At 43.2% G+C, this 27,085-nt stretch overlaps 1 protein-coding gene across 3 annotated transcripts in view; it reads left to right on the plus strand.

The window, feature by feature from the left end:
- DGKH (diacylglycerol kinase eta) overlaps positions 1-27,085 on the plus strand; it is a 99,584-nt gene that overhangs the window by 27,617 nt on the left and 44,882 nt on the right. For 2 of the 3 annotated variants that reach the window (XM_081872635.1, XM_081872636.1), the window contains exons 2-7: positions 9,571-9,681; positions 13,907-13,987; positions 18,772-18,876; positions 19,171-19,303; positions 24,141-24,247; positions 25,495-25,620. In XM_081872635.1, the coding sequence (XP_081728761.1) occupies positions 18,823-18,876; positions 19,171-19,303; positions 24,141-24,247; positions 25,495-25,620 (420 nt within the window). In that variant the 5' untranslated portion in view covers positions 9,571-9,681; positions 13,907-13,987; positions 18,772-18,822. Of the gene's footprint in view, positions 1-9,570; positions 9,682-13,906; positions 13,988-18,771; positions 18,877-19,170; positions 19,304-24,140; positions 24,248-25,494; positions 25,621-27,085 lie in introns of those variants that run through there. The other variant, XM_081872634.1, reaches the window with a different exon arrangement.

Consider the following 27,085-nt stretch of genomic DNA (forward strand, 5'->3'; position numbering starts at 1 on the left):
ATACCAGAACAGTTATTACAGAGGCTTTAGTGAGCCTGAGCAAACGCATCTGCTGCAAGTTTAAAAAGGGGAATGTTACTCTGCTAAATTGCGAACTTGTTAACACAAGTTGGAAAGGCTATAATTAAACAATATATCCTTTCCTGCATCCCTGAACATTCCCACAATTTGTAAATCCGGGGACTGTCCCCGGGAAACGGGGACGTCTGGTAACCTTAACAAGTCTTTCCTCCTGCCTACTATTCCCTGAACCAAATCCCCCCAGAATCGCACCCCCAATGGCTTTTCTGCTTGAAACATGCAGCAATAACGCTGCTAGCACATTGGCAAAGCTAAGCAGGGTCCGGTAAGGTTTCAAATTGGATGGGAGACCGCGTGTTGAGATCCCCTCTTTCAGGGTATTGGACTAGATGACGCTCAGGGTCCCATCCAACTCTATGATTCTGTGAATTTTCAGAGGACTACCTGGGAGATGAATGATGTGTCATAATTTGCAGCATTTGCCAGACTCCCCATAACATAAAGTTCTCTGGGTGGCTTACAACTCTGGTATAAAGGGATATACCGTAAATGCATTTGAGGTGTATGCACATTATTTTTTCCTCATTCTTTTCTCCCCTGCACACTCTCATGTTTCTACTTCTCTTTACAAAATGCAAAGTAGAGCAAATGTTGCATTTTAAACTTGTGCTTCCTTATTGACAAGTTGAAAGCAACACTTGTTTATTTAGCTGGATGCCATTTCGTATTGCTGGGACATTCCAAGTGCTCTTTATGGAACAACTTGTATTGATACGGACTTTCTGGTGTTTCAGACAATCCAGATGATCCAGCCCATTTTCAATTAGACTAAACTAATTGTTGATATCAGAAATGAGTAAAGAGTCACAGCAGCATTGCTATAAATATAGCAGACCTGTGTCTTAACATCCCAAATGTCGGGACTCAGGCAGCCACATTCAGATCTCTACCTGTAAGTATATTATAATTTCGGAGGCTGATTTTCACCCTGGCAAATGCAGTTGTATATCACGATGATATTCTTGCACACTTTGAAATTGAAAAGAGTATTGACCCAGCAAAATATATTAAATTGTTGCATTTTGTATTGAAGAACAAGCATTTTGAACTGCATTAACACTAACTATAGCAGTTCTTTGTATTGAATTATCTTACGAAAAGTAAAAGGTAGTGATGTTGCAATCCTTTTTTTTGTTGTGGTTCTATAGAACTGTGTGTGTTATTTTGTATAGAATGGACGGGGGAGGCTAGACATCCAATTCTTGCATCTAACAAAATTTAAGGGAAGCTTAAGGGTGCAAGTTTAATGTAGGAGAGGCTGAGGCAGTGCCAACAGGAACTGAGCAGGAGGAACAAACTCATGCACTGCAGGTTTTTGATGGGATATTTACTGAGGCTATTTGCAGACGCCATCAGACAGAGGCACTGGTTGACACATTGGTGACCCCAACATTATTATCACTTAGATGGTTGGAGTGAGACTGACTCCAAACAGGATTTCTGCCTCTAGTTACTAGTAGTTCAGTAGTGCAAACCACAGAGTTTAGTGGCCATTAGTGTCAAATTATGAGAATGCTTCCTTAAAGAATAAGATAATGAGGTTAGCTGCTCGTGAATGTATAGCATGGAGGTTATCAGTGAAGAAACTGCAAGTCAGGGGCTTAATTGCCATTTGCACAGAAAGTCGAGTGTGAAAATAACAGGGTGTCATTGGAGAGTTTGACTAACTGTTTCAGCTGACAGGATACAATTACTTTGCAGCTCTTTTCTAACAATAAAAAAAATGTGTCGCTTCAAGTGATTTTCTTTTCAGTATTGTACATTCATATTCTGCACTTGTCTGGAGGGGAAGATCTTAATCACAGGTTAAAAATCTGCTATTTTTCTCCCCTTCTTTACGGTAGAGTTTCAAAATCAGCTTTTTTGGTGTGTGAATTGCATGCAGACCCTCAAGCTAGAGGAGAGCTTGTAGGAGTTCGAGATCCTGGCAGGGAAGGAACTTAATGCTTTATTAAAGAAAAGTACAGTGGTACCTCGGGTTACAGACGCTTCAGGTTACAGACGCTTCAGGTTACAGATTCTGCTAACCCAGAAATCGTACAGTGGTGCCTCGCAAGACGAAAATAATCCGTTCCGCGAGTCTCTTCATCTAGCGGGTTTTTTGTCTTGCTAAGCATCCCTATTAGCGTCTTAGCGGATTAGCGCTATTAGCGGTTTAGCGGCTAAGCGGCTATTAGCGGCTTAGCGGCTTAGAAAAAGGGGGGGGAAGGGAAAAAACTTGCAAGACTCGCAAGACGTTTTCGTCTTGCGAAGCAAGCCCATAGGGAAATTCGTCTTGCGAAGTGCCTCGAAAAACGGAAAACCCTTTCGTCTAGCGGGTTTTTCGTCTTGCGGGGCACCACTGTACCTCGGGTTAAGAACTTTGCTTCAGGGTGAGAACAGAAATCACCCGGCGGCAGCAGGAGGCCCCATTAGCTAAAGTGGTACCTCAGGTTAAGAACAGTTTCAGGTTAAGAACGGACCTCCAGAACGAATTAAGTTCTTAACCCGAGGTACCACTGTATAGACTTACAGCAGAAGCAGTCTGCCCACTCCCCTTCGTCCGACAAACTCGGGACGGACACAGCAGTGAGCACCTCAGCCAGGAGATGCTTTGTCCTCATCCAGCCCAAAGTGCTTGCATTCTGTGCACAGTGAAACACGTCACATTGCCCAAAGAGATGGGCACACAGGTGGCCAGTGCCCAAAACATTACCAATGGTTCCCCCTTTCTGGGCTCACAGCCCAGTATTTCCAGACCCACAGGCGAATTGTATTTTCTTTTTTAAAAAAAATTATATTTTATTAATTTTCCATACATTCATACCACATTACAATTTCTGTTAAACTTTTCGGTTTTGACTTCCTTCGGCTTCTCTGCCAATCATCCAAATTCTAATTTCTTTAAATACACATTTCCAAATTTTAGTATTGCCTTTATACCTACCCCCCTCTTCTATTTTGCTTTTTTACAATATTTCTTATGCTATTACAGAGCTTCTTTAAATGCCACTAATGTTATTCCGTTATCACTTATACATTCCCAGTATTCAGCTAATTTTCCCCAGTCCTCGATGAACTTTTGATCTCGTAGATATCTGATCTTCCCAGTCAGTTTATCAAGTTCTGCATATTCCATCAGCTTCGTTCTCCATTCCTCCAACGTTGGTTTTGTTCTTGTTTCCATTTCTGGGCCAGTAATATTCTTGCCACTGTTACTGCATATTGGAAAAGTTTGTAGTCCTTTCTATTTATTTCATTACCAACAATTCCTAAGAGAAAAGCCTCTGGTTTCTTGACAAATGTGTATTTCAACATTTTTTTCAACTCATATATCAACTCCCAGAAGCTTTTCACTTTCTTACATTCCCACCACATATGATAAAATGTACCATCTTTTTCTTTACATTTCCAACACTTCTTACATGTTTTGTACATTGGTTTGCTTTGAAAGTACAATTCGCCCAAACATGTACAAAACAGGCGAATTGTACTTTCAAAGCAAACCAATTAGTCTACATCCAAGCAAGTACACCACCATATATGAGCTCATTGCTACAGCAACTACCAATTAATTTTGGGGTTATCTTGACGTCCATCATGGCGTAAGCCGTGCTTCTTGAACAGTTCACCTTTGGTTCTACACAGCTATCACTCTCCTCTTTTTTAAAAAAGAAAATTCTATATAATCAGACATTTTAGAAAGTGGAAGTCGAAAGTAATTTGTAACAATTTTAAACATCGCTAGTAAAACTCAAATCTGTCGAATTGAGTATAGTTTTTACATAATTGCCTTCATCTTTCTGCAATACAGAAAATGCCACCCATTCTATCTTCTATCTTAGAATTAAGTAGATCTGCTTCTGATGATCTGATCTCGAAGTTTAAAAGCTGATGATGGAAGTAGCAAGATTTACAATTGAACACGCTATTGGATTATCTAAAAACCAGAGAATATGGGGCCTATATAATCCCGATTGCACTGTGGAATACATAAACTGATAGCCACTTCAGATTTATATAGCTTTTCCCCCTTTCTTGACTGCATAGTTAGTATTGATCTGTTTTGTAAATTAGCCTGTTTGATGGCTTGCTTCTTTCTTTCTTTCTTTTTTCTTTTATGTATATCATTGATTTCTAGGCTGCTCATTCTAATTGCATAGCTGTGAAAAAGAAACCCATTAAGAAGCAATTCCTAGGTTTAATACGTCTTGGATGTCCGTGTTGGAAATACTGAGCTATGTGGACAAATAATAATAATAATAATAATAATAATAATAATAATAATAATAATAATAATTTTTTATTATTCCCCAGCCACTCTGGGCGGCTTCCACAGAGACCAAAAATACACTAAAATGTCACACATTAAAAACTTCCCTGAATGTCAGGTAGTTGTTTATCGCTTTGACATCTGATGGGAGGGCGTTCCACAGGGCAGGTGCCACTACCGAGAAGGCCCTCTGCCTGGTTCCCTGTAGCTTTGCTTCTCGCAATGAGGGAACCGCCAGAAGCCCCCCCCCTCCCGATTGGTGCGATTGGGTGTTAGGCGGCTCCTTGTCTTGTTCTTGTGTTTAAGAGACTGACCTATGAACAGCAAATCACTGTTCAGCCATCCTATGCACAACAAGCTGGTGTAAAGCAAGCAGGCATTAGCTGAGTCGGGCAAGCTTGGAGCCTTTCTTAATAGATCCGAGGACGAGAGGTTAATTGCTAAATCCTGGGGGGCAAAACTAATCCATTCCACTCCATTTCTGGCCATTTGCACTCCATTTGCACAATGCAAATGCCTGGTTCTTGTTTTCTTCCAGCCTTTAGTAAGACTCCCTCTTTGCCTTCGCTTTCCCCTTGCTGGTAAGCCAATAAGGAACATTGCTGGGAAGGCACCAGACTGTGATTTTAAGAAAAGAGGGCAGGGTTTTCTGTTTTTCAGCTGCACTGAAGGGTTCTTGAAAACCCAGCATATATAAAAGGAGGCTGCTGGAAAGCGGTGCTCTGGTCGGCCTATTTGGCGTCCCAGAGGATTGCTTGAGTCACAGAAGAAAGGGGAGACCACAAACATTGCTTGCTATTCCAGAGGGAGATGCCTAGTTCTGCTTGAAGGTGCTGCTGTCGCATCATCTGTTTATTTTAAGCTACAGTGAAGGAACGCTGCAGGCTGGATAGGTAATATTAATGCCTCGCTACCTCCATTTCCCCCCATTCCCATTTGCTTAGTTTTCCTCCAATCTGGCCCTTCTGAGATGAAAATCCTTCTGCTTTGCATGTAATATTTTCCCCTTCCGAGTCCACTTGCAATCCCATAGCAAGCAAGGTCTTTAAAACTCTGCCTTATAATTCCTTATTAGGCGACTTTGCTACTTTCCCAGTAACTAAGTAGATGGCATGCATGAATAAGCTTGTCAACACTGATAACTTTCAAGATTTAAAGCTACTCTTGTTGTTTCTAATTCATTTTATATTGGCCATGTTATTGCAGTCGTACCTTGGATTTCGAACAGTTTAGTTCCTGGATATTTTGGCTCCCAAACGCCGCAAACTCGGAAGTGACTGTTCCGGTTTATGAACTATTTTTGGAAGCCAAATGTCCGCAGGGGCTTCCACGGCTTCTGATTGGCTGAAGGAGCTTCCTGCAGCCAAACAGAAGCCGCGCTTTGGTTTTTGAACATTTTGGAAGTTGAACGGACTTCTGGAATGGATTCCATTCGACTTCCAAGGTATGACTGTATTTTAAAACCTGTGTTTATTTACAAATAAAAATATTAGAATTGCCGTTGCAGTGTGTGTTTTTGCTAGGCATAGAGAGCATGTGCAGGAATTTTGGTCCATGCTAAGTTTTCCCAGGCAAAGCAAAGGGTGTCTAAGGCTCTGAGCCTATGCAGTCCTCTCTTTTTGTGTGTCTCCAGTAAAGATCCCAAGGACTGTATTGCTACTTGCTTCCCTACACGTGTAACACTCAAGTAGATGTGAATGCATGCATTCCTGCAAGGGCAAATCTGCTGATCAACAACACTAGGCTTCTTTGTCTGGTGCAGCACTGCGCTGTTCCGCGTCAGCGCTAATTTGTTTAAAGGATGAGGTGTGGCTTTATAGGGTGAATTTGAAAATGTCAGTCTGTTCAAGAACAAACATCCAGTTCTGGATCCTCTGCCTCTCCCTCCTGAGCGGTGGCAAGACCCAAGGCGTTCCAGGCACTCACCCTGGGTCTGTGTTCCTTTGGAGAACTGATACATAGCAGAGGCTGTCGTAACTTTAAAAAATACAGTTTATTCACCTGTTTGCACCTTCTGTCTTCATGGAGAGAGTCCAGATCTTACGGTGTGGTCATTCCAAGAGGGATGTGTTCCCCCACAGCAGTGCAGCCACAGAGTCCGAGGCATCTCTTCCAGCCAGCCTTCAGCCAGCCTGCCCAAGATGGATCCCAGTCTCTCTTCCTCCTCCTTCTGCCCAGAACACTCTGCTACAAAACTCCCTTTTCTTGTCACCTCACACCCTGGCAACTTTCCAGTCTCTCTGGGGGCAAGGGGGGGGGGAGAACAGTTCTCTTGCATTGCCAATGGCCCTCAGTTGCCCTCTATTGTTTCTTAATGGCCCTAGCTAGGCCAGGTTTCTTGGGCAAGCCCAGGAATTCCTCCACAGCTGGTATTTCTGCCTTCACATCCCAAATAATCAAAATCCTACAATTTATTAATTCCTAGGTTCTTTTTTGGGGGGAGTGGGGTCCCCCAAATGCATAACAATTATCAAAGGGAGCTGTTGGCACTTTGGATTTCACTGGCATTTCAAGCTGAAGAGTATTTTGGGAAAACTTGCTATGTTACGGTATACATGGAAACATTAAACTATGCATAGAATTAAAAGTAAAACTAGTTTGTCATAGACATACTCTGCATTTGACGTAAGTGCTAACTGTAGCAAAAAGAAAGGTGAAGGTTGATTTCCATCCTATCTGATATTCTGTAACCATCTGTTTCTGAAAAACCATCTTGTATCCTTTCCCATGTGTTTCTTTTTCAGCAAATATTCTTTATTTGCTACATTGAGAAGTCTTGGGAATTCTATGTGCTTTGTTTAGGGAGTGCTCTGAGTTTCCCCCCCTCAAAAGTGCCTTCTGTATTGCAACATGAATGGGAGCTGATATGGAGAACCCCAGAGACTTTGGGATCTTCTGGAGAGATACATTAGATTACTCTTTTCTCATTGCTAAGGCTGGAACCAGCTCTCATAGTCTGAATCACCCTGCTACACCAAGTCTGTGGGGCACAGGTGAAATCCCTCTTACATTCTTCCAATTGTTTTGGATCCAGTGTGCATTTTATTGAGCCTCATGGAAGCTGTTGGGGTAGAATGAGAGGAGATGTCTATTTTAAAGCCCTATACGGCATAGGACCCTCGTACCTACGGGACCGCCTCTCCTGGTATGTCCCACAGAGGAACTTCAAACAAAACAATCTTGGTGGTCCCAGGCCACAGAGAGGTTAGGCTGGCCTCAACCAGAGCCAGGGCTTTTTCGGCCATGGCTCTGATCTGGTGGAACGCTCTGCCACAAGAGACTAGGGCCCTGCGGGACTTGACATCTTTTCGCAGGGCCTTCAAGACAGAGCTGTTCCACCAAGCCTTTGGCCAAGGAACAGCCTGACCCCCTCCTTTGGCAATCCTCACAGAACTTCTAGCCCGATGGTTGCCATTAATTTGATTTGAAGTATTTTTTTAATGAAATTATTTTAGAATGTTCTATTATTTTATTGTTGTTAGCCGCCCTAAGCCCGGCTTCAGCTGGGGAGGGCGGGATATAAATAAAAATTTATTATTATTATTATTATTATTATTATTATTATTATTATTATTATTTATTATTATTATTATTATTATTATTATTATTATTATTACCAGGATGGCTACAACTCATGTTGTCCTCCCGAATCATGTGAAAATGTCATGTGATGAATGTTTCTAATGGTGAGCCACATCCGTGGTGCTGCCATTGTGGCAAATAATAATAATAATAATAATAATAATAATCCTGGTAGCTTCCACAAAGCTCTAGAGTAAAGCAGAAAACGATGCTGTGTCACAGCCATGAGACGCAGAATACTTTTGACATTTCCCCAACTTTATATGTCAGTTTTAGCCCTTTCTAGGTGTGTCCTAGGAAAGCCACCAGTTGTGCATCTTTTCAATACATTGTTGTTGTTTTGAAACGCATCCTATTTGAGAGTTACCGTACTTTTCCATGTATAAGACTAGTTGTTGTTTTTTACTGAAAAATTATGTTTAAAATCGGGGGTTGTCTTATACATGGGTAGCAAAAGGTAAAGGTAAAGGACCCCTGGACGGTTAAGTCCAGTCAAAGGTGACTATGGGGTTGCGGCACTCATCTCGCTTTCAGCTTGAGGGAGCTGGCGTTTGTCCACAGACAGCTTTCTGGGTCATGTGGCCAGCATGACTAAACCGCTTCTGGTGCAACAGGGTACCGTGATGGAAACCAGAGTGCACAGAAATGCCATTTACCTTCCCGCCACAGTGGTACCTATTTATCTACTTGCGCTGGTGTGCTTTCAAACTTCCAGGTTGGCAGGAGCTGGGACAGAGCAATGGGGGACGTGGGATTGGTGCTGCGAGCCAGAGATGCTGCGCAGCATGTTATTGGTGTCTGCAGCAAGGGGTGGTATTGATATATTAATTTTTAGTCCCCCAAAATAGGAGGTGTCTTATACATGGGAGCGTGTTATACATGAAAAAGTACCGTATATCATATTTAATTGGCATAATGGTCAGTATGTTCTGACGGAACGGTATAAATTACAGCCAGTGAATCACACCATGTTTCCCAACATTTCCTTGGTCAAAGATTAGGTTTGATCATGATAAGATAAAATAAGAGACTTTGTGTAATATTTCTTCGTCTTTTCTTCTGGGCCCAATTTCATGTGGGCTTCACAAGTTTATCCGCTATGGAGTAGAAGTGGATTTATTTATCTGTAAGTGTGCGGCTTATGCAACCACTTGTGAATCTACGCCTGCTGTTGATGTTTTTTAGTGTGCAGCGTCTGTTTCAGAATAAGCCATTAGGTTACAGTGATCACTGTAACAGACTGGATCTGCTTGAGAACTTTTAATTACTATAACCATACTGCCACCTTGTGGTAATTGGGTAGAATTCAGTCTTTCTAATTAAGTCATACTTGATAGGGTTTTAATTCAGATCAATGAGTAAAAGGCAGTCCTTTTTTTAAAAAAAATGTTTAGGGGTACTCTCATTTTCCTGCTCATATTGAAAGACTGCTCCTCAATGAGGCCAAACTTAGATTCACAAAATGTTTAGGGGTATGCGTACCCCTGCATCCCCCAAGAAAAAAAGCACTGGTAAAAGGTAAAGGTAAAGGACCCCGGAACAGTTAGGTCCAGGTTTCAGTTTTTATAAATAATATAATTATTTTGCAATATATGTAACAATTTTGGCACATGTGTAATTTTGCATTTTCATTTCTTTTTTCTTCCCCCCTCAAGACCAGTATAAAGGAAGGATTACTTCTGAAGCAAACCAGCTCTTTTCAGCGATGGAAAAAACGTTACTTTAAGCTTCGGGGCCGTACTCTTTACTATGCCAAGGATTCAAAGGTAAAGATTCATTCTGGTAAAAATCAATATGTCGTCTCTATAATACTAACTGTGTTTGGTTCTCTCTCTCTCTCTCTTTGCCTATTACGAAAACAGTTTTAAAAGTAGCTCCCCCTGCGTTTGTAAAAATTAGTTTTGTTGCCTGCATAGGTTTCTTGTATTTTTTCTAGCACATTTAAAAAATAAATTAGTAGTGGGTTTGATTTCTGCTTTCTGGGATGAAAATGTTAGGTCAGCGGCAGGAACGTCTGGTTTGCAGGCCTAGCGAGGACCACAAGGCCATTTTGGCCAAGTTGTGCTGACTGGATTTACTCTTCATGTCACATATGACATCAGCTCTGGGGCAGGTACAGTGGTGCCTCGCAAGACGAAAAGAATCCGTTCCACGAGTTTCTTCGTCTTGCGGTTTTTTCGTCTTGCGAAGCAAGCCCATTAGCGGCTTAGTGGATTAGCGCTATTAGCGGCTTAGGGGCTTAGCAGATCAGCTGATAAGCGGCTTAGCGGCTTAGCGGATCAGCGGATCAGCTGATAAGCGGCTTAGCGGATCAGCTGATAAGCGGCTTAGCAGATCAGCTGATAAGCGGCTTAGCGGCTTAGAAAAAGGGGGGGGAGGAAAAAAACCCCGCAGGAACTCGCAAGACATTTTCGTCTTGTGAAGCAAGCCCATAGGAAATTCGTTTTGCAAAGCACCTCCAAAAAGGAAAACCCTTTCGTCTAGCGGGTTTTCCGTCTTGCGAGGCATTTGTCTTGCGGGGCACCACTGTAAAGTCCAGACCTGACCAAAGAGGGATTTGCAGGCAATGCCAATTGGGTGATAAGCAGGGCTTGCATAGCCTTTTGCATTTGAAACCCTGTCGGGGTTTTAAAGTACAGCTCAGGGCTCTCTGTTGGTACTCCTTGCTGCCCGCAAAGGGGCTTGAAGAAGTGGCTTGGGTTCAAGAGCATGGGAGGACGTATTTGAATCTCAGAAAATAATAATAATAATAATAATAATAATAATAATAATAATAATTTATTTATACTTCGCCCATCTGGCTGGGTTTCCCCAGCCACTCTGGGTGGCTCCCAACCGAATACTGAAGGCAGCCCTGTTTAGGGAAGCTTTTAATGTTTAATAGACTGTTGTATTTTAATATTCTGTTGGAAGCCACCCAGAGTTGCTGGGGAAACCCAGCCAGATGGGCGGGGTATAAATAATAAATTATAAACTTCCCTAAACAGGGCCTCCTTCAGTTGTCTTTAAAAAGTACAATAGTTGCTTATTGCCTTGGCATCTGGTGGGAGGGTGTTCCACAGGGCGGGCGCCACTACCGAGAAGGCCCTCTGCCTGGTTCCCTGTAATCTCACTTCTTGCAACGAGGGAGCCACCAGAAGGCCCTTGGCGCTGGACCTCAGAATGATGGGGGTGGAGACACTCCTTCAGGTATACAGGACCGAGGTTTCCTTTGGAGAGCTGGGCAAAACAGAGCATATTTTTTTTTCCTGTCCAGAAGGGAAGATACTGTTTTTAGTAGCATTTCCCCCTCTCAAAGGGACTGCCTGTAACTGCCAATCATCTGATTGATGATTATAGCAAGGCACTTTGAAGGTGTGCTGTGAAGCTCCAGTCAGCTGATTGGCACTGAAAACATCTTCAAAGGAGGTTTCTGTAGCTGCTGTCAGTCTCCTGGGTTGTCCCACCTATCTGTCAAAGTTAGCTTGTGGGGTGGTAGGGAGATAAGGATCTGGCCCTTATGTGAAAAGAGACAGCTCAGAGTTACATTGATAACATTCACCCTAACTTGATTTCTAAGACTACTGTGGTCTAAAAATGGACATTGCCTAAAGGTAAATTTAAATATCCTAGCTATAGAGAAAGCGAGCGATAGGTCGTAAATCAGTGGAGCCACTGATGTTACAGGGAACCAGGCAGAGGGCCTTCTCGGTAGTGGCACCCGCCCTGTGGAATGCCCTCCCACCAGATGTCAAAGAGAACAACAACTACCAGACTTTTAGAAGATATCTGAAGGCAGCCCTGTTTAGGGAAGCTTTTAATGTTTGACAGAATATTGTATTTTAATATTTTGTTGGAAGCCGCCCAGAGTGACTGGGGAAACCGAGCCAGATGGCCGGGGTATAAATAATATATGATGATGATGATGATGATGATGATGATGATGTTGAAATAGTCGAATCAAATCAAATCAGATCAAATATTTATTGTTGCAGTCAGTGTCCAACCCCAAAGCAACAAAGCAAGAAACACATACAACACATTATCTAAATGTGTATAATAGAGTAATAGAGTAAAAGTGAATAGAATAGAATGGAAATAGGTAGATTAAAATAAATAAATAAATAAAGTAAAACAAACTTAAAAGATGTGATCCTGTCACAAACTCCAATGAAGGAAACTACAGAGCATCTCAAATCAGTTTTGGTTGCTCCAATGCAGTGCTTGGCTATACTGAGAGTAGTAGCAGATACTTATTGATATAAAATGGACCTGATTGTCCAGGAAAGTTTACTAGGAAGGGTTCAATGAAGACTGTACACAACTCACAACGCAAGGAGCAGCACAGGAGGACATGGGTCACCCCATTGGCCTCACTGGCACACATGGAGGAGCGCATGAAAGCGCACCAGGGTGAAGGCCCTGCAATGCTTTTGGACCGAGAGTGTGGAAAGAGAGTTTGCTGGTTTTTTGGGCTGGAGTGTTCTGTCAATCAAAGTATGACTGGAGGTTGAGCCTAGATCGTGCTAGTGTTCAGCATCTAGGATATAGTGGTACCTCTACTTAGGGACGCAATCCGTTCCGGGGTGCCATTTGCACTCCGAAAAGTCCGTAAGTAGAGCACCGCTTTTGCGAGTGCGCAATAGAGCACTCCTGTGCATGCTCAAAGCACGCAGATCACTCCTGCGTGAAGCGGCAAACCCGGAACTAAACACTTCTGGGTTTGCCGTGTTCGTAACCTGAAAAAACGCAACATGAAGCAAACGCAACTCGAGGTATGACTGTACATTGTTTGAAAACCACTCTCAACTTCTCATATCCCATAACCTTCTTTTCTGGTCCTTTCTGTTAAGTTTTGGGTGAACATATCAGACGACACAGCAATTCTTCCAACAGCTCTTGTTTATTCACAGGCCAGAACAGAACTAAACTGAAGGGTTCAGCCAGCCTGCTTATATAGAGCTCCACTAGAACGCAACAGTAACCATTTTCTGTAACTATCCAATCACTGAATGTCACTTTCAATCCCTTATTTGCATATGTGGACCTGAGTGAAAACTATCTACAGTATCCCCCTGCTGACTCAGGGTGAGAACTTCAGTACATAACACCTTCTTCATGTAGGCTTTCTTCATGGCAGGGAGTAGCAGTCTCTTTTTTTGACAGTGAGCTGTGCTTAGTTCTCCCAGTCATAACATAATGCTACATATGAAGTCAAGGGTGAAACTGAGCTTTATTTCTTTTTAAAAAAAATATATATTTATTAAAGTTTTGAAAGTTACAGAGAGAAAAAAGAAAAAGAATTAAACATAACAAAACCATACAATACAATACAAAGACAAAAAGATTACATATACATAACAAAAATAAAACAAAAACAATTAAAAAAAAGAAAAAAGAAACACAACCAATACTTTCAATGTTATTAACTTTCTTTTACTTGTTTCAGCGACCTCCTCACACCTCCCTTTTTTTGTATTCCACTTCGATTAATTGTTTCAGCAAATCCTTTCCATCTTCCTCAAATTTCTGTCCTATCATTTAACTTAACAAATTCTAACATTATTTTTTCCCTTAATCCAATTACAATCTATTATACTTAATTCTTTATAACATTTCTGCTAAAGCCATGTAACTTCATTCCAACATCTTTCTAAAATTCCTTAATTTTACAATATTTCTGTATATAATCTTTAAATTTCTTCCAATCTTCTTCCACCAACTCTTCTCGAAACTGAGCTTTATTTCACCCGGTTCAAAGCTCCAGTTTGGCATACACCCTAATCCACTGGAGGAGATTTTGAGCAAGACTGCAGGGAAGGTCTGTGGCACACGTGGAAATCTGCTGCACGTGTGTAACAAGAGCATTGGCTACACCCCTAAACGTCTTAAGTTTAGGAGCATTGACTGATTCCCTGGCTTTTACTTTAAAAAACGCCTGAAAAGATAACAGGCAAGTAACATTCCGGTGTATGTAGAAAATGAAACGCATCTTCTGTGTTCTTTTCACAGTCTTTAATCTTCGATGAAGTTGACTTGTCCGATGCCAGTGTGGCTGAATCAAGCACAAAAAATGTCAACAACAGCTTTACGGTATGCTTCCAATATTCTTGATGTTCTAACAAGCTTTTGAGTTTTTCGTTTTGCCTTTTTAAAACTTGTGACTGTGGAATTTCTCCTAGTGTTCTTAAGAAGGGTGTGTTTATTGAAACATTTCTTTCATCTGACGAGAGCAGGTAACCTATAAACCATCAATTATTCTATAGCATGGACAAAGAGACACACACAAGGATTTAGGAAGAGGAGGGACGTTTTTACAGGAGGGACGTACATATTGACACCTGGCCGCTCACAGAACAAACAGTTAGTTAAGTAATGTCCAAGTCATCAGAACAGTTATTTTATTTCCAGGAGTTGAGGCCTTCTTTGTTTCTGTGGCTGTCCCACCATGTGACCGGCCTAACGCGTGGTGAGGCCACACTCTGGGCATAAAGAGGGTGATCTGAAAGCAGGGGGTATTGACATCAGTCCCATGTTGTGGTCAGATCACTTCCTGTTGAGATTTAAACTTTCAGTGCCTTTCCCCCTCCACAGAGGATGGGGATCTCTTAGAATGGTCCACCCTTGGAGGCTGGTGGAATTTCCAGATGGCTTTGGGAGATTTTCTAGCTGATATGACTGGTGCCCCTGTAGAAGTCCTGGTCGACTTCTATATAATTATTATTATTATTATTATTATTATTATTATTATTATTATTTATACCCCACCCATCTGGCTGGGTTTCTCCAGCCAGCTTTCAACAGAACTTTAAAAACAGAATAAAACTTCAAACATTAAAAGCTTCCCTAAACAGGGTTGCTTTCAGATGTCTTCTAAAAGTCGGGTAGTTGTTTATTTCTTTGACATCTGATGGGAGGGCGTTCCACAGGGAGGGCGCCACTACCAAGAAGACCCTCTGCCTGGTTCCCTGTAACCTCACGTCTCGCAGGGAGGGAACCGCCAGAAGGCCCTTGGCGCTGGACCTCAGTGTCTGGGCTGAACGATGGAGGTGGAGGCGCACCTTCAGGTATACTGGGCCGAGGCCGTTTAGGGCTCTAAAGGTCAGCACCAACACTTTGAATTGTGCTCGGAAATGTACTGGGAGCCAATGTAGGTCTTTCAGGACCTTCTGAAACATTTGAATGGCTTGGACCATTGACATAATCATCCGTGAGCACCTTCTCCTTCTTTGTGGAGCCCGTTTGGCTCCCTGGTATACTCCAGAACTTAAGGTGGAGAAACAAGCTGGGAGACGGCTCAAATGTAAGTGGAGAAAAATGCAAATTGAGGGCTCACCATCGAGTCTACCTTGTGGCAGTGAAGGCAGCAAAGAAGGCATACTCAGCTGCCTCCGTTGCATCCTCAGTTTGTCGTCTGGCAGAGCTCTTCCAGGTAGTGGAAGCCTTTTGCAGTCTGGCCCAGAGGAGGTGGGGAAACCAGCGGTAGCTCACTGTGACTTGTTTGCAAAGCATTTTGAGGACAGAATGCTTGCATCCACCAGGCTTTTGACTCGGCTGTTACAGCAGATGAATCTCAAGGGATGTCTAGAGCACAGTCTAGTCCCGTTATATTGGATGAGTTTCAGTTGTTAAGACTCGAGAATGTGTCCCTCTTGGCTGATAAAAACCACCAGAGAGGGGACAGCTGGCTGGGCCAGGGAGCTGATTCATGCCTCTTTATGAGAGCTGGTGGTCCCTGCCTTCTTGAAGGAGGCAGTGGTAAAACCGCTCCTCAAGAAACACTCCCTGTTAGATGTTACAGCTTTCCAGACTAGCTGGTAAATGCTTAGCTTATTTCAAGTTATTTCACTTCAGTTCCTTAGTTGCATAGATGTTACAGCTTATCAACTGTATTTTTCGCTCCATAAGACGTACCTGACCATAAGACGCACCTAGTTTTTAGAGGAGGAAAACAAGAAAAAAAAAATATTTCAAATGTAACGGTGGATGTATGATTTTTGTGGTTCATGCTGTGGCCACAGACATGTGATCTGATGGTGAATTTGGGGTGACCCAATGCAAAAATCCTGAGGATCCATGGGCTTTTACCTCCTCCCTCCCAGGCAGCCTCCTCTAGCGTCCCTTATCTCTCTTCCGATCCCACCGATCAGCTGCTTCCTTTCAACTCTCCCTTCCCTCTTGTTTGCCTTAGTGTCTTTTCCTTAGCTGGAGCAGTTTTTTGCTCCTCCTTTTCTTCTAATTTCTCTCCTTATTGCTTTAGTCTTCCTGTTTTCCCCCTTTGCAAGTTTGCAGCCTTTACCTCCCCCGTCCCAGGCAGCCTCCTTTATCTCTAGCGTCCCTTATCTCTCCCCCCGATCAGCAAACGATCAGCGGCTTTGTTTCAACACCCACTTCCCTCTTTCACACAAAAAAGCATGACCTGCTTTTTGCCGCTGGGCAATTCAGCTCCAGGGACCACACATTTGCTCCATAAGATGCACAGACATTTCCCCTTACTTTTTAGGAAGAGTGTGTCTTATGGAGTGAAAAATACGGTACTTTGGTTCTTAAACAAGGTGGTACTTTCTGTCAGTTTTCCAGCCTTTTGACAATCCCACTCCTGATGTTTTTCCAAATAGTACAACAGATCCAGGGGATCACCATGCCCCTCCTAACTGGTTTAGGATTCTTCTATTCTAGAAGATCTCTCTCCTCTCGACTGACATGCAACCCAAGTCCTCCTCACAGCTTCTACTTCTCCTGCTCAAATTCAGCCCTCCAGTTAACACCTGTCTGAATACACTCCCAAGACACAAAAATTTAAAGACTATTTGAAAAAACATTATAAGTTGTATGAATGTTAAAAAATGCACTTTTTAGGAAACTCTAGCTTCAGCAATTGTAAATTAATGAAATGGAAATTAAGGTACAAGAAGTCAGAGGTGGAATAATGAAATAACTTTATTATGTTTAAGCTAAAACGTATAAGATTTGGGTTACAACACTTTGGAAACTAGGTAACATGATAAAATGAAAGATACAATAAGTTTTGAAATAAGTTAACAAATTGCTGATGTTTTGTATCACAGAGAACGCAGGGTTAGGAAGATGCGGGGAAGTCCATTAGATTTGCTGAAAAAAAGATCATGGAAATTCGCAACTTCTCTATTTTATTTCTTATATCTGTCTTTTATTCTTTTTTTCTGTATTTCATAAACTCAATAAAAATATTATTAAAAAAAAAAATGAATACACTCCCAAGACACAACACACTGTCTTCCGATCTGAGCTCAGAGACTCCTTTTTCTAGCTGTAGATATTTTTCTTAGAGTGGACATTGCACATGGATCAGAACCGGCCAGTTGCTCATCTCCCTTTCCTGAGCAAAGTTCTAGAGCAGGTGGTTACGGACCAGATCCAGGCACTTTTGGAGGAAACTGGTTTTCTAGATCCATTTCAATCAGGGTTTAGGCCTGGTTTAGGCTTGGTCACCCTGTGATAACCTTTGTCGGGACAGAGACAGGAGAAACATGTCCTTGTTAATTTTCCTCGACCTCTCAGCGGCTTCTGATACCATCAAGCATGTACAGTGGTACCTCGGGTTACATACGCTTCAGGTTACATACCCTTCAGGTTACAGACTCCGCTAACCCAGAAATAGTGCTTCAGGTTAAGAACTTTGCTTCAGGATGAGAACAGAAATCATGTTCTGGTGGCGCGGCAGCAGCAGGAGGAGGCCCCATTAGCTAAAGTGGTGCTTCAGGTTAAGAACAGTTTCAGGTTAAGAACGGACCTCTGGAACAAATTAAGTACTTAACCCGAGGTACCACTGTATTGCATTGTGAGGAAGATTCTGAAGTCTTTTTAATATGTTGTTAACAATTATTGTGTGGTTAAAAACTGTAATTTTTAAGCCCCCTCGAGGTTTTGGAACTTGGAAAAACGGGATTTAGATCATGGGAATCAATAAATAAATTTGGTTCCTGTGTGTGAGTTGTGCATTTTTGTGGGGTAGATATGTTTGAAAAGGTCAGGAGGCGGAGAAAAGGTTCTTCAGTTCCAGAGGCAGCTTGTATATATAGAATGGCTTGCAAGGGTCTCCCTCTTCCTTGTGACTCACGGATTGTGCTGCTTGTGGTTAGTGAGCTTGTTAGAGACCGTAAAGAGCAGTTTGGCGAAGAGCATCTCACATGGAAGAAACAAATGGCAGAGACTGCTGGGTAAGTCAGGGAAGAGGAAGTCAGAGGATTTTGTGTGTTGCTATTAGTGGCATTATAAAACAAATTTTTTCATCATTATGTGCAATATGAACTCTGAAACTTTTGTAGATCTTAATTTGTTGTGGTCTAACTTAATAGCCTATCAGAGAGCACAGCAATGGAATGGGGAAATAATAACGACTCTGACAAGGAAAGAATATCTTCTGAACGCTTGCTGCTTAAAGGTTTATGTTGTTTGGCTTTTTAAGTGAAGGGCACCAATATAAACCACAGTTATTGTCTTCACTCACTGCTTTCCCTACGCTTTATGCACACATATCTTATTTTGATTGCAAAGTAATATAAATGCAGCGTCATACCGAACACTGGAATATAAAATATGTTAAATATCCTTACAACCTAGGCTTGCTGTTCTCAGAAGGGCGATGAATTTGTAGTATCTGAATTTCCTACTAGAAATAAACAATAATCTCTCCTCTCTCTCTCTCTCTCTCTCTCGTGAATTACACAGGAAAACATTTACAACTGATAATTTTTTTTTTGTCTTTGGAATTTATTAAGGTGATCAGTATTTTACAAGAATGATGAGATCTTGCCTTTTCTGTGTTCTTTGTTACCTTGTCCTCCTTATAGCAATTCAGAGTCATCATATTAAGTGATCTCTCCCCCCCCTCCCAGGTAATCACACCATTCAGGAGATTAATATTGTGTGCAGAGAACAGAAAAGAGATGGAGGATTGGATCAGCTCTCTGAAGTCCGTACAGTCCCGGGAACATTATGAGGTAAGAGGAATGTTGCCCATCTTGCGCGTTTAAAAACTGAAATATTGCCGGTTTTTCAAGATGCAGTAAACGGGGAAGAAAAGGTGTATCTCCCTGATGCGGTGTGAAAAATCCATGAAACTAAAATAGAGATTTGGTTAAACCTGATATATCCATATAGCTCATGTTATTTTTGTTTAAAGAGCCTGGGGAGTATTGTTTTGGAAGGTGAGTTTTTCAAACGTGAGGTGGTTTTAGCTGCTGCTGTAGTGATGTCCTGTTGCTGCAAATCTCTCTTAACTTCTCCTTCATTAGGCTGCCCAGTTTAATATGGAACATTTCTCAGGGATGCATAACTGGTACGCCTGTTCCCACGCTCGACCCACCTTCTGCAATGTCTGCAGAGAGAGCCTTTCTGGAGTTACTTCTCATGGCCTGTCCTGTGAAGGTAAAGGCGGCGGCAGCCCTCTCACCCCATTTTCTTTTATCACATAATTAAGTGGTGACACACAGTAGAAGAATGTATATCATATTAATCTAAGTAAAGGTAAAGGGACCCCTGACCATTAGGTCCAGTCGTGGCCGACTCTGGGGTTGCGCGCTCATCTCGCTTTATTGGTCGGGGGAGCTAGCATACAGCTTCCGGGTCATGTGGCCAGCATGACTAAGCCGCTTCTGGCGAACCAAAGCAGCGCATGGAAACGCCATTTACCTTCCCGCTGGATCGGTACCTATTTATCTACTTGCACTTTGACGTGCTTTCAAACTGCTAAGTTGGCAGGAGCTGGGACCAAGCAATGGGAGCTCACCCCGTCACAGGGATTCAAACCGCTGACCTTCTGATTGGCAAGCCCGGTGTTTTAGACCACAGCGCCACCTGCATCCCCATATTGTGTAGTATGTAAACGTAAAGGGACCCTTGACCATTAGGTCCAGTCGCGGACGACTCTGGGGTTGCGGCGCTCATCTCGCTTTATTGGCCGCGGGAGCTGGCATACAGCTTCTGGGTCATGTGGCCAGCATGACTAAGCCGCTTCTGGCGAACCAAAGCAGCGCACAGAAACTTTGACGTGCTTTCGAACTGCTAGGTTGGCAGGCGCTGGGACCCAGCAATGGGAGCTCACCCCGTCACGGGGATTCGACCCGCCGACCTTCTAATCGGCAAGTCCTAGGCTCTGTGGTTTCACCCACAGCACCACCTCCGTCCCTATTAAGCTAAGTAATAATTCACTATTGAGCTTCAGTGAACATTATAAAATCATTTAGTCCGACCCCCTGCAATGTTTTTTGCCTTTAAAATGTAGGGGTTCCTGAAAAGAACCTTTCAGGATTCTTGATACCCTTGTTTCTTCATTGTTAGCTTGGCCACGTTGGCCCTGCCTGCCACAAATGCCTTCTTTTAGGAAATTCATTTCCTAGGAAAATAACAAGGCGGTTTTGTCCCCCCTCCCCAATGTCTAGATATTGTATTGTTTAACTCTTGTGTTGGCTATATAGAGCTGAACTTTTAGCCACATCCGTCATGCTATGTTGTCATCTAGCAGCAACAGTGTGTTGCATTTGGTTGTTTGTAGATCGACCCAAATGTGTGAGCTGCTACTCACATGTAGGAATTCTGTGCATGAGCAGGAGCTTGCAAAGCTGGGTTTCTGTGAAGACAGCTGTTTGCAACACACACTGGGAAATAAGGACGCAAGACACAAGGCTGAGGAAGCTGGGTCACAGTTGTTAATTTAATGGACCAGATCCACCGTATAGAACCACGGGGTGAGATATTAACTGATCATAACCAGCCGTGGACAGCCACCCGATTCCAGATTCCCCTTTCCTCAGGCCCTCCTGTTTCAGGTGACTAGAGAGTCCTACCTGCTTCATCCCCTCCCAGGGCCCCACAACTCTGGTTGATCTAACAGGTTGGCTTCAAAGCTGCCCCATACATTGCCCTACATAGCCCTGAAGGCAAGTCTCTGGACTGTACTCATCACACTGAAAGGTGCTCACCAAACCTTAATCACCAGATTTTCCAGAAGGGCCTCCTACCCCCTGCTACATGCCACAAGGGTCCTGCATTTGAGGTAGAAAAAAAGAGTGGAACACTGTACGTCCCTGTTTAATAATAGATTTTAATAATAATTTTATTATTTATACCCCGCCCATCTGGCTGGTTTCCCCAGCCACTCTGGGCGGCTTGCAACACATCTAAAAATATAATGAAAACATCAATCCTCAAAAACTTCCCTAAACAGGGCTGCCTTCAGATGTCTCCTAAAAGTCAGATAGTTGTTTATTTCCTTGACATCTGAAGGGAGGGCGTTCCACAGGGAGGGCGCCACTACCGAGAAGCCCCTCTTGCAATATGAATTTTTATTACCATCCAAAATGAGAGTTTATTTCCTAGTATCTTTAATCTACTTCTGAGGGTGGGGGGGTGTTTAAACCCTGCTGTGCATATTTGTATTCTTAGAAACAAAATAACAGGTTTTGTATAATCCTACAAGACAGCTATTACGCTGTCTGACAAGTTAAACTGCAAGTCCCAGGACGTGGATCTTGTCAGATTAGTGCTTTTGCCTTTTTTGGAATCAACCAAGGCATTTGGAGAGAGCAGCTGTTCTTGAAGAACTACCAATGCAAAGTTTCTGGGATGGTGAGAAGCTTGCAGGCAATATTCTTTAATTATAATAAACAGTAGCTATACTGCTGCAAGGGTTTACATCCATTATCTCTTCAGATCCCATAAACCATGGTTTCCTTAGGTGTTGTAATAGTTCTAGGGGTTGCTCGTGCCTAAGCAGGTGCCTATCTCCCCGGCTGGGTGCAAACACCTGGCTGAGTTGCCAAAGTGAACCTTTTCTGTCCAGACAGCCACTCAACCGGGGCTGACTCAGTCAGAATCCGTCAGTGGGCGTTTCTTAAACTTCTTCCAGCAAAGAAGCTCTTTTTTACTCCTAGTCTCCACCTACCCTCTCTGCGCGAAAGCCTTCTGCGCAAGGAGGGCGTAGGCAACGGAGGACCTCTACTCTCCCCGCTGGTCCCAGGCAAGGAGTCATGGGACCGCCTCGCCGCTTCCCCCATCTGCCCCCCTTCTCCACTGGTGCTACGCTGATTCTCTTCCCCAGAAGATGGGCTGCTTCTCCCGATCCCTGGACGCTCTCTGGAATCCCTCTGGCTTTCGCTCTCCCCCTCCAGTACTGATGGCAGTTCCCTGACAGGTGGCTTTCACAAACCACGGCCCATAAGCCTCAGCTTTCCTTCTGTAAAGTGGGAACCACCTCCTTACAAACTGGAATAAAGGTTGGGATACATTTTAAGTTCTGACTGTGAGATTTTGACCAGCTTCGGCTCATCTGAAGCTGATACAGGCTCGTTTTATCTTGAGCCCAAGCAGAGCATTGTCACACAGCAGAAGGATAAGCAGTATGTGCTACATTCTTAATTTTTATTTACACTCTATGCTGAGAGAATACAAACATGCATCTTGCCTCTGTGAGAGCAGAGAAGCAACACCTCTCAGAAACAAAGAACACCGAGAGAACAGTGAAAAACAGGAAACCAGTGAACGTCACATCCAGTCTCCCATTCCCGTGGGAATCCAACAGTAACTCTGACTGTGGAATGCAAAACAATGTCTTGTCACTGCAGTTGCTGCTCAGGGAGGGAAATAGAAACCAACACTGACAACATTAAGTAGATGGGCAGCTTGATCCTGCTCAGGAGATTCCTTGCTTCCCATGCAAAACAGGAACTCCCTGTCCTTCTGACTGTCGGTCTCTTCTAGTAACATCCTTTTGCCAGTGCCTGTGCATTGCAGTTTTTGAATTCTGGTGCTGGAGGAGACTCTTGAAAGTCCCATGGACTGCAAGAAGAACAAATCTATCCATTCTTAAGGAAATCAGCCCTGAGTGCTCACTGGAAGGACAGATCCTGAAGCTGAGGCTCCAATACTTTGGCCACCTCATGAGAAGAGAAGACTCCCCAGAAAATACCCTGATGTTGGGAAAGATGGAGGGCACAAGGAGAAGGGGACGACAGAGGACGAGATGGTTGGACAGTGTTCTCGAAGCTACCAGCATGAGTTTGACCAAACTGCCGGAGGCAGTGGAAGACAGGAGTGCCTGGCGTGCTCTGGTCCAGGGGGTCACGAAGAGGCGGACCCGACTAAACGACTAAACAACAACATGCATTGCAATATTGTGGCAGGAGAAGAGCCAGGCTTTTCCATATCCTAGGGGGATCCATGGACAGCCTCGTGCCTCTCCACATTAGCCCTTGTGCTGTGAAGCAGGTAATTCCCACAGTGCACTCCTGCAAGCAAGCAAGGCGCTGCTTTCTCTTGGATGCTTACTGTCATGTCTAACCACCCATGGGGATGCGGGTGGCGCTGTGGTTTAAACCACTGAGCCTCTTGAGCTTGCCGATCAGAAGGTTGGTGGTTCGAATCCCCACGATAGGGTGAGCTCCCGTTGCTCTGTCCCAGCTCCTGGCAACCTAGCAGTTCGAAAGCACACCAGTGCAAGTAGATAAATAGGTACCACTGCGGCGGGAAGGTAAACGGCGTTTCCATGCGCTCTGGCTTCCGTCACGATGTTCTTTTGCACCAGAAGCGGTTTAGTCATGCTGGCCACATGACCTGGTGTCTGTGGACAAACGCCGGCTCCCTCAGGCTGAAAAGCGAGATGAGCACCACAACCCCATAGTCGCCTTTGACTGGACTTCACCGTCCAGGGGTCCTTTACCTTTACCTTACTTTTAACCACGTATCTACGAAGATACCACAGACGTCTGCTGGTAGTGGACTTAGACTGCCTTGACTGCTATGTGTATTAACTGATATGAGGCAGGCAGCTTTGCTGTGTCGTTTTATACACCAGCAGAACACTCTTTTGTTTTGTTTTGATAAGTCTGCCCAGCTGTACAGTTTATATTTGATAGTTTTTAAATTGTTTTGTGGATTTTAGCTCTGTTTTATGTACAGTTTTATTTGCACACTGCTCAGAGAGCCTTTTGATTAAGTGGCCTATAAATCTAACTAACTAACTAACTAACTAACTAACAAAATTACTCTGCAGGGTGAGTCTCTCAGTAGTTTGGTAGAGTTGGAAAAAGTGTGAGATGAGCACTCTTCCATTCCATCACTGCTGGAAAGGATTCGAACTAAACAGTTACCTTTTGAACAGTTTACATTTTTAACATTACCTATTTGTGTAATGAAGTGATCTGTGTTTGATTAGCCTTCTGAAAGATGATGTGAATCATTCAAAGATTATGTGTGTCTTTTCATCCAGTGTGCAAGTTTAAGGCTCATAAGAGATGTGCAGTCAGAGCAATAAACAGTTGCAAATGGACTACTTTGACTTCAGTTGGAAAAGATATTATTGAGGATGAAGATGGTGTGAGTATTTCTTAGAAATGCAGGCGGCACCCTGCACATGCTTCGGTTTTATGTCGAAAAATGAAACATTTGCTAATAGCTAGGATAATGCTAATTTTAAGTGGTTGTGGATCCTGTTTACATCAGGCTGCTGGATTGAAGCCTTATTACACAAAGAAACTCACAACACCCAAAGTAATCTCATCTGTGGTCCACTAGAGGAAAGCCAGCCCCTTGCTTTGGGTATTGCGATATAGCTGCTGCCTCCGGGGTTCTGTTGCTCTCCTCACTTCCCAACACAGTGGGCTGCTTGCCAAGGGGGATTGGGGAAGCAAGGGGTGCTGGGCCAAGGTCCCTGCACCCCAACGCTTCCTCCAGCGACCTGCTCTGTTGGCGTGCTTGACACAAGTTAAGCTACACTGGCAGCGAAGTGTAGTTGGGGGCGGGCGGTACTGATAATGGCAGTTGGCTATGCCAGCTTCTCCCCTCCCAGCAACAGCACCCTTTCTAAAGCCAGTTCTGAAACTCGGAGTGTGTGTTCCGTGAAACAGGCATTTCATTAGGCGACTGGAATGGGAACCTTCTGCACTAAGGCATATACGTACTCAGATGTCTTTGGTTCAGAACCTCAGGGGTTGTATCCAGCATTAAGTCTTCTTCAGAGTAAACCCATTGAAAATAATGGCTAAGTTAGATCCATTAATTTCTGTGACTATTTTGAGTGCAAAATATCATAGAATCATAGAATTGTAGAGTTGAAAGGGACCACGAGGGTCATCTAGTCCAACCCCCTGCCATGCAGGAATCTTTTGCCCATTGTGGGGCTCAAACCCATGACCCTGAAATTAAGAGTCTCATGCTCTAACGACTGAGCTAGCCCAGGTCCATATGACCGTAATAGTTTTCAAAATGGGTTGTGTGGGTGGGGAAGCAGTAAATATGCTACAGTCAAACCTCAGTTCCTGAAAGCCTTCATTTTGGAACGTTTTGACTCCCAAACGCCGAAAACCCAGAAGTAAGTGTTCCGGTTTTTGAACGTTTTTCGGAAGCCGAACATCCAACACGGCTTCTGCTTGAGTTCAGGAAGCTCCTGCAGCCTCTCAGAAGCCATGCCTTGGTTGTCGAACATTTTGAAAGTCAAACGGGCTTCTGGAATGGATTACATTCAACAACCAAGGTTTGACTGTAGTGAATTTGGAAGAAAAGTGACATGCTTATTTCCCTGTCTCTGTTGCCCCCATTTTGACCTTTGAAACACTCCGCTGCAGGTAGCTATGCCTCACCAGTGGTTAGAAGGAAATCTTCCTGTCAGTGCCAAATGTGCAGTTTGTGACAAGACCTGTGGCAGCGTCCTGCGACTGCAAGATTGGAAGTGCCTTTGGTGTAAAACGATGGTGAGTTCAGATTGTACAGGTCTCTTTCCCTCAAAACAGTCTCTTAGAATGTTCTCATAATTTTTGGTTGGCGTTTGTCTGTCTCGAGAGACAATGGAGTCCGCCTCCGGAGGGTGAAGCCAAACCACTGCGTTCTCAGTATTGAAGTGACTTCCCCTGGGCGCAAACCTGTGCAGTGTGTCTGGAGGTCCTGGGCTGCCTAGACGATAAGACTCCCCCCTTTCAGCCTTGCTGATGGGGTCCAAAAGAAAACAAGACGTTTGACACCAGCTTGGCTGCTGGAAGGAGGAGTACAAGGTTACCCTAGGGACTACTGACGAATATTGGCAAATAATTGTTAGTAGCAAAAATGAAACCCTGAATATTTTTTAAATATCAGAATAAGCTGTTATTTAGAAACTGTACGTCAAACTGCGCAATTTGTGACACAGAAAGCTCAACATATTCCATTAGCCATTTGTTTTTTCTTTGTAGTTTCTGTGCAGTGATTTTGATTTATTCTTTTGACCTCGTTTTTCTGCCCATGGATAGACAAAGCAGTATACATGTTTAATGAAAGATGTTAAGATATAAATACAAACCGTCATCATATAAGCAGCATAAAAAGGTAAAGGGGACCCCTGCCCATTAGGTCCAGTCGTGGCCGACTCTGGGGTTGCGGTGCTCATCTCGCTTTATTGGCCGAGGGAGCCGGCTTACAGCTTCCGGGTCATGTGGCCAGCGTGACTAAACCGCTTCTGGTGAACCAGAGCAGTGCACGAAAACGCCGTTTACCTTCCCGCTGGAGCGGTACCTATTTATCTACTTGCACTTTGACGTGCTTTTGAACGGCTAGGTTGGCAGGAGCAGGGACCGAGCAATGGGAGCTCACCCTGTCGCGGGGATTCGAACCGCCGACCTTCTGATCAGCAAGTCCTAGGCTCTGTGGTTTAACCCACAGCGTCACCCACGTTTAATAAGCAGCATATTAATTTTTTTTTATAGATATTTTATTAAGCTTTAGAAGAACAACAAACATAAGAAAAAACAAAAACAAATACACAAAAATACAAAGTTGTAAAATACATAAAAAATAAAGAAAAATTAATTTCAAAAAACAAAAAAAAGAAAAACACATTTCAAGGAAAAAGAAAAACACATAAATCCCTCTTTTTACTTCTCATCTTTGATTCACTTACTTTCTTGACTTCCTCACATCCCCCTCTTTTGTATCCCTGTTACTAATTAATTCAGCAAATTCATATCCAATTTATTTGTCTAATTATCCAGCCAATCTTATTTTTAATCTCGTTGCTAGAACCCCTTCAGTTCATTTCAATGCCATTAACTTTCAAAAATTTTACAATATTTCTGTAAGTAAATTTTAAATTTCTTTCAATCTTCTTCCACCAACTCTTCTCCCTGGTCTCGGATTCTGCCAGTCATTTCCGCCATCTCCATATATTCTATTACTTGCATCTGCCAT

Source organism: Podarcis erhardii (genome assembly GCF_964252035.2).
Source record: "Podarcis erhardii genome assembly, chromosome: 8".
Taxonomy (NCBI): Eukaryota; Metazoa; Chordata; class Lepidosauria; order Squamata; family Lacertidae; genus Podarcis; species Podarcis erhardii.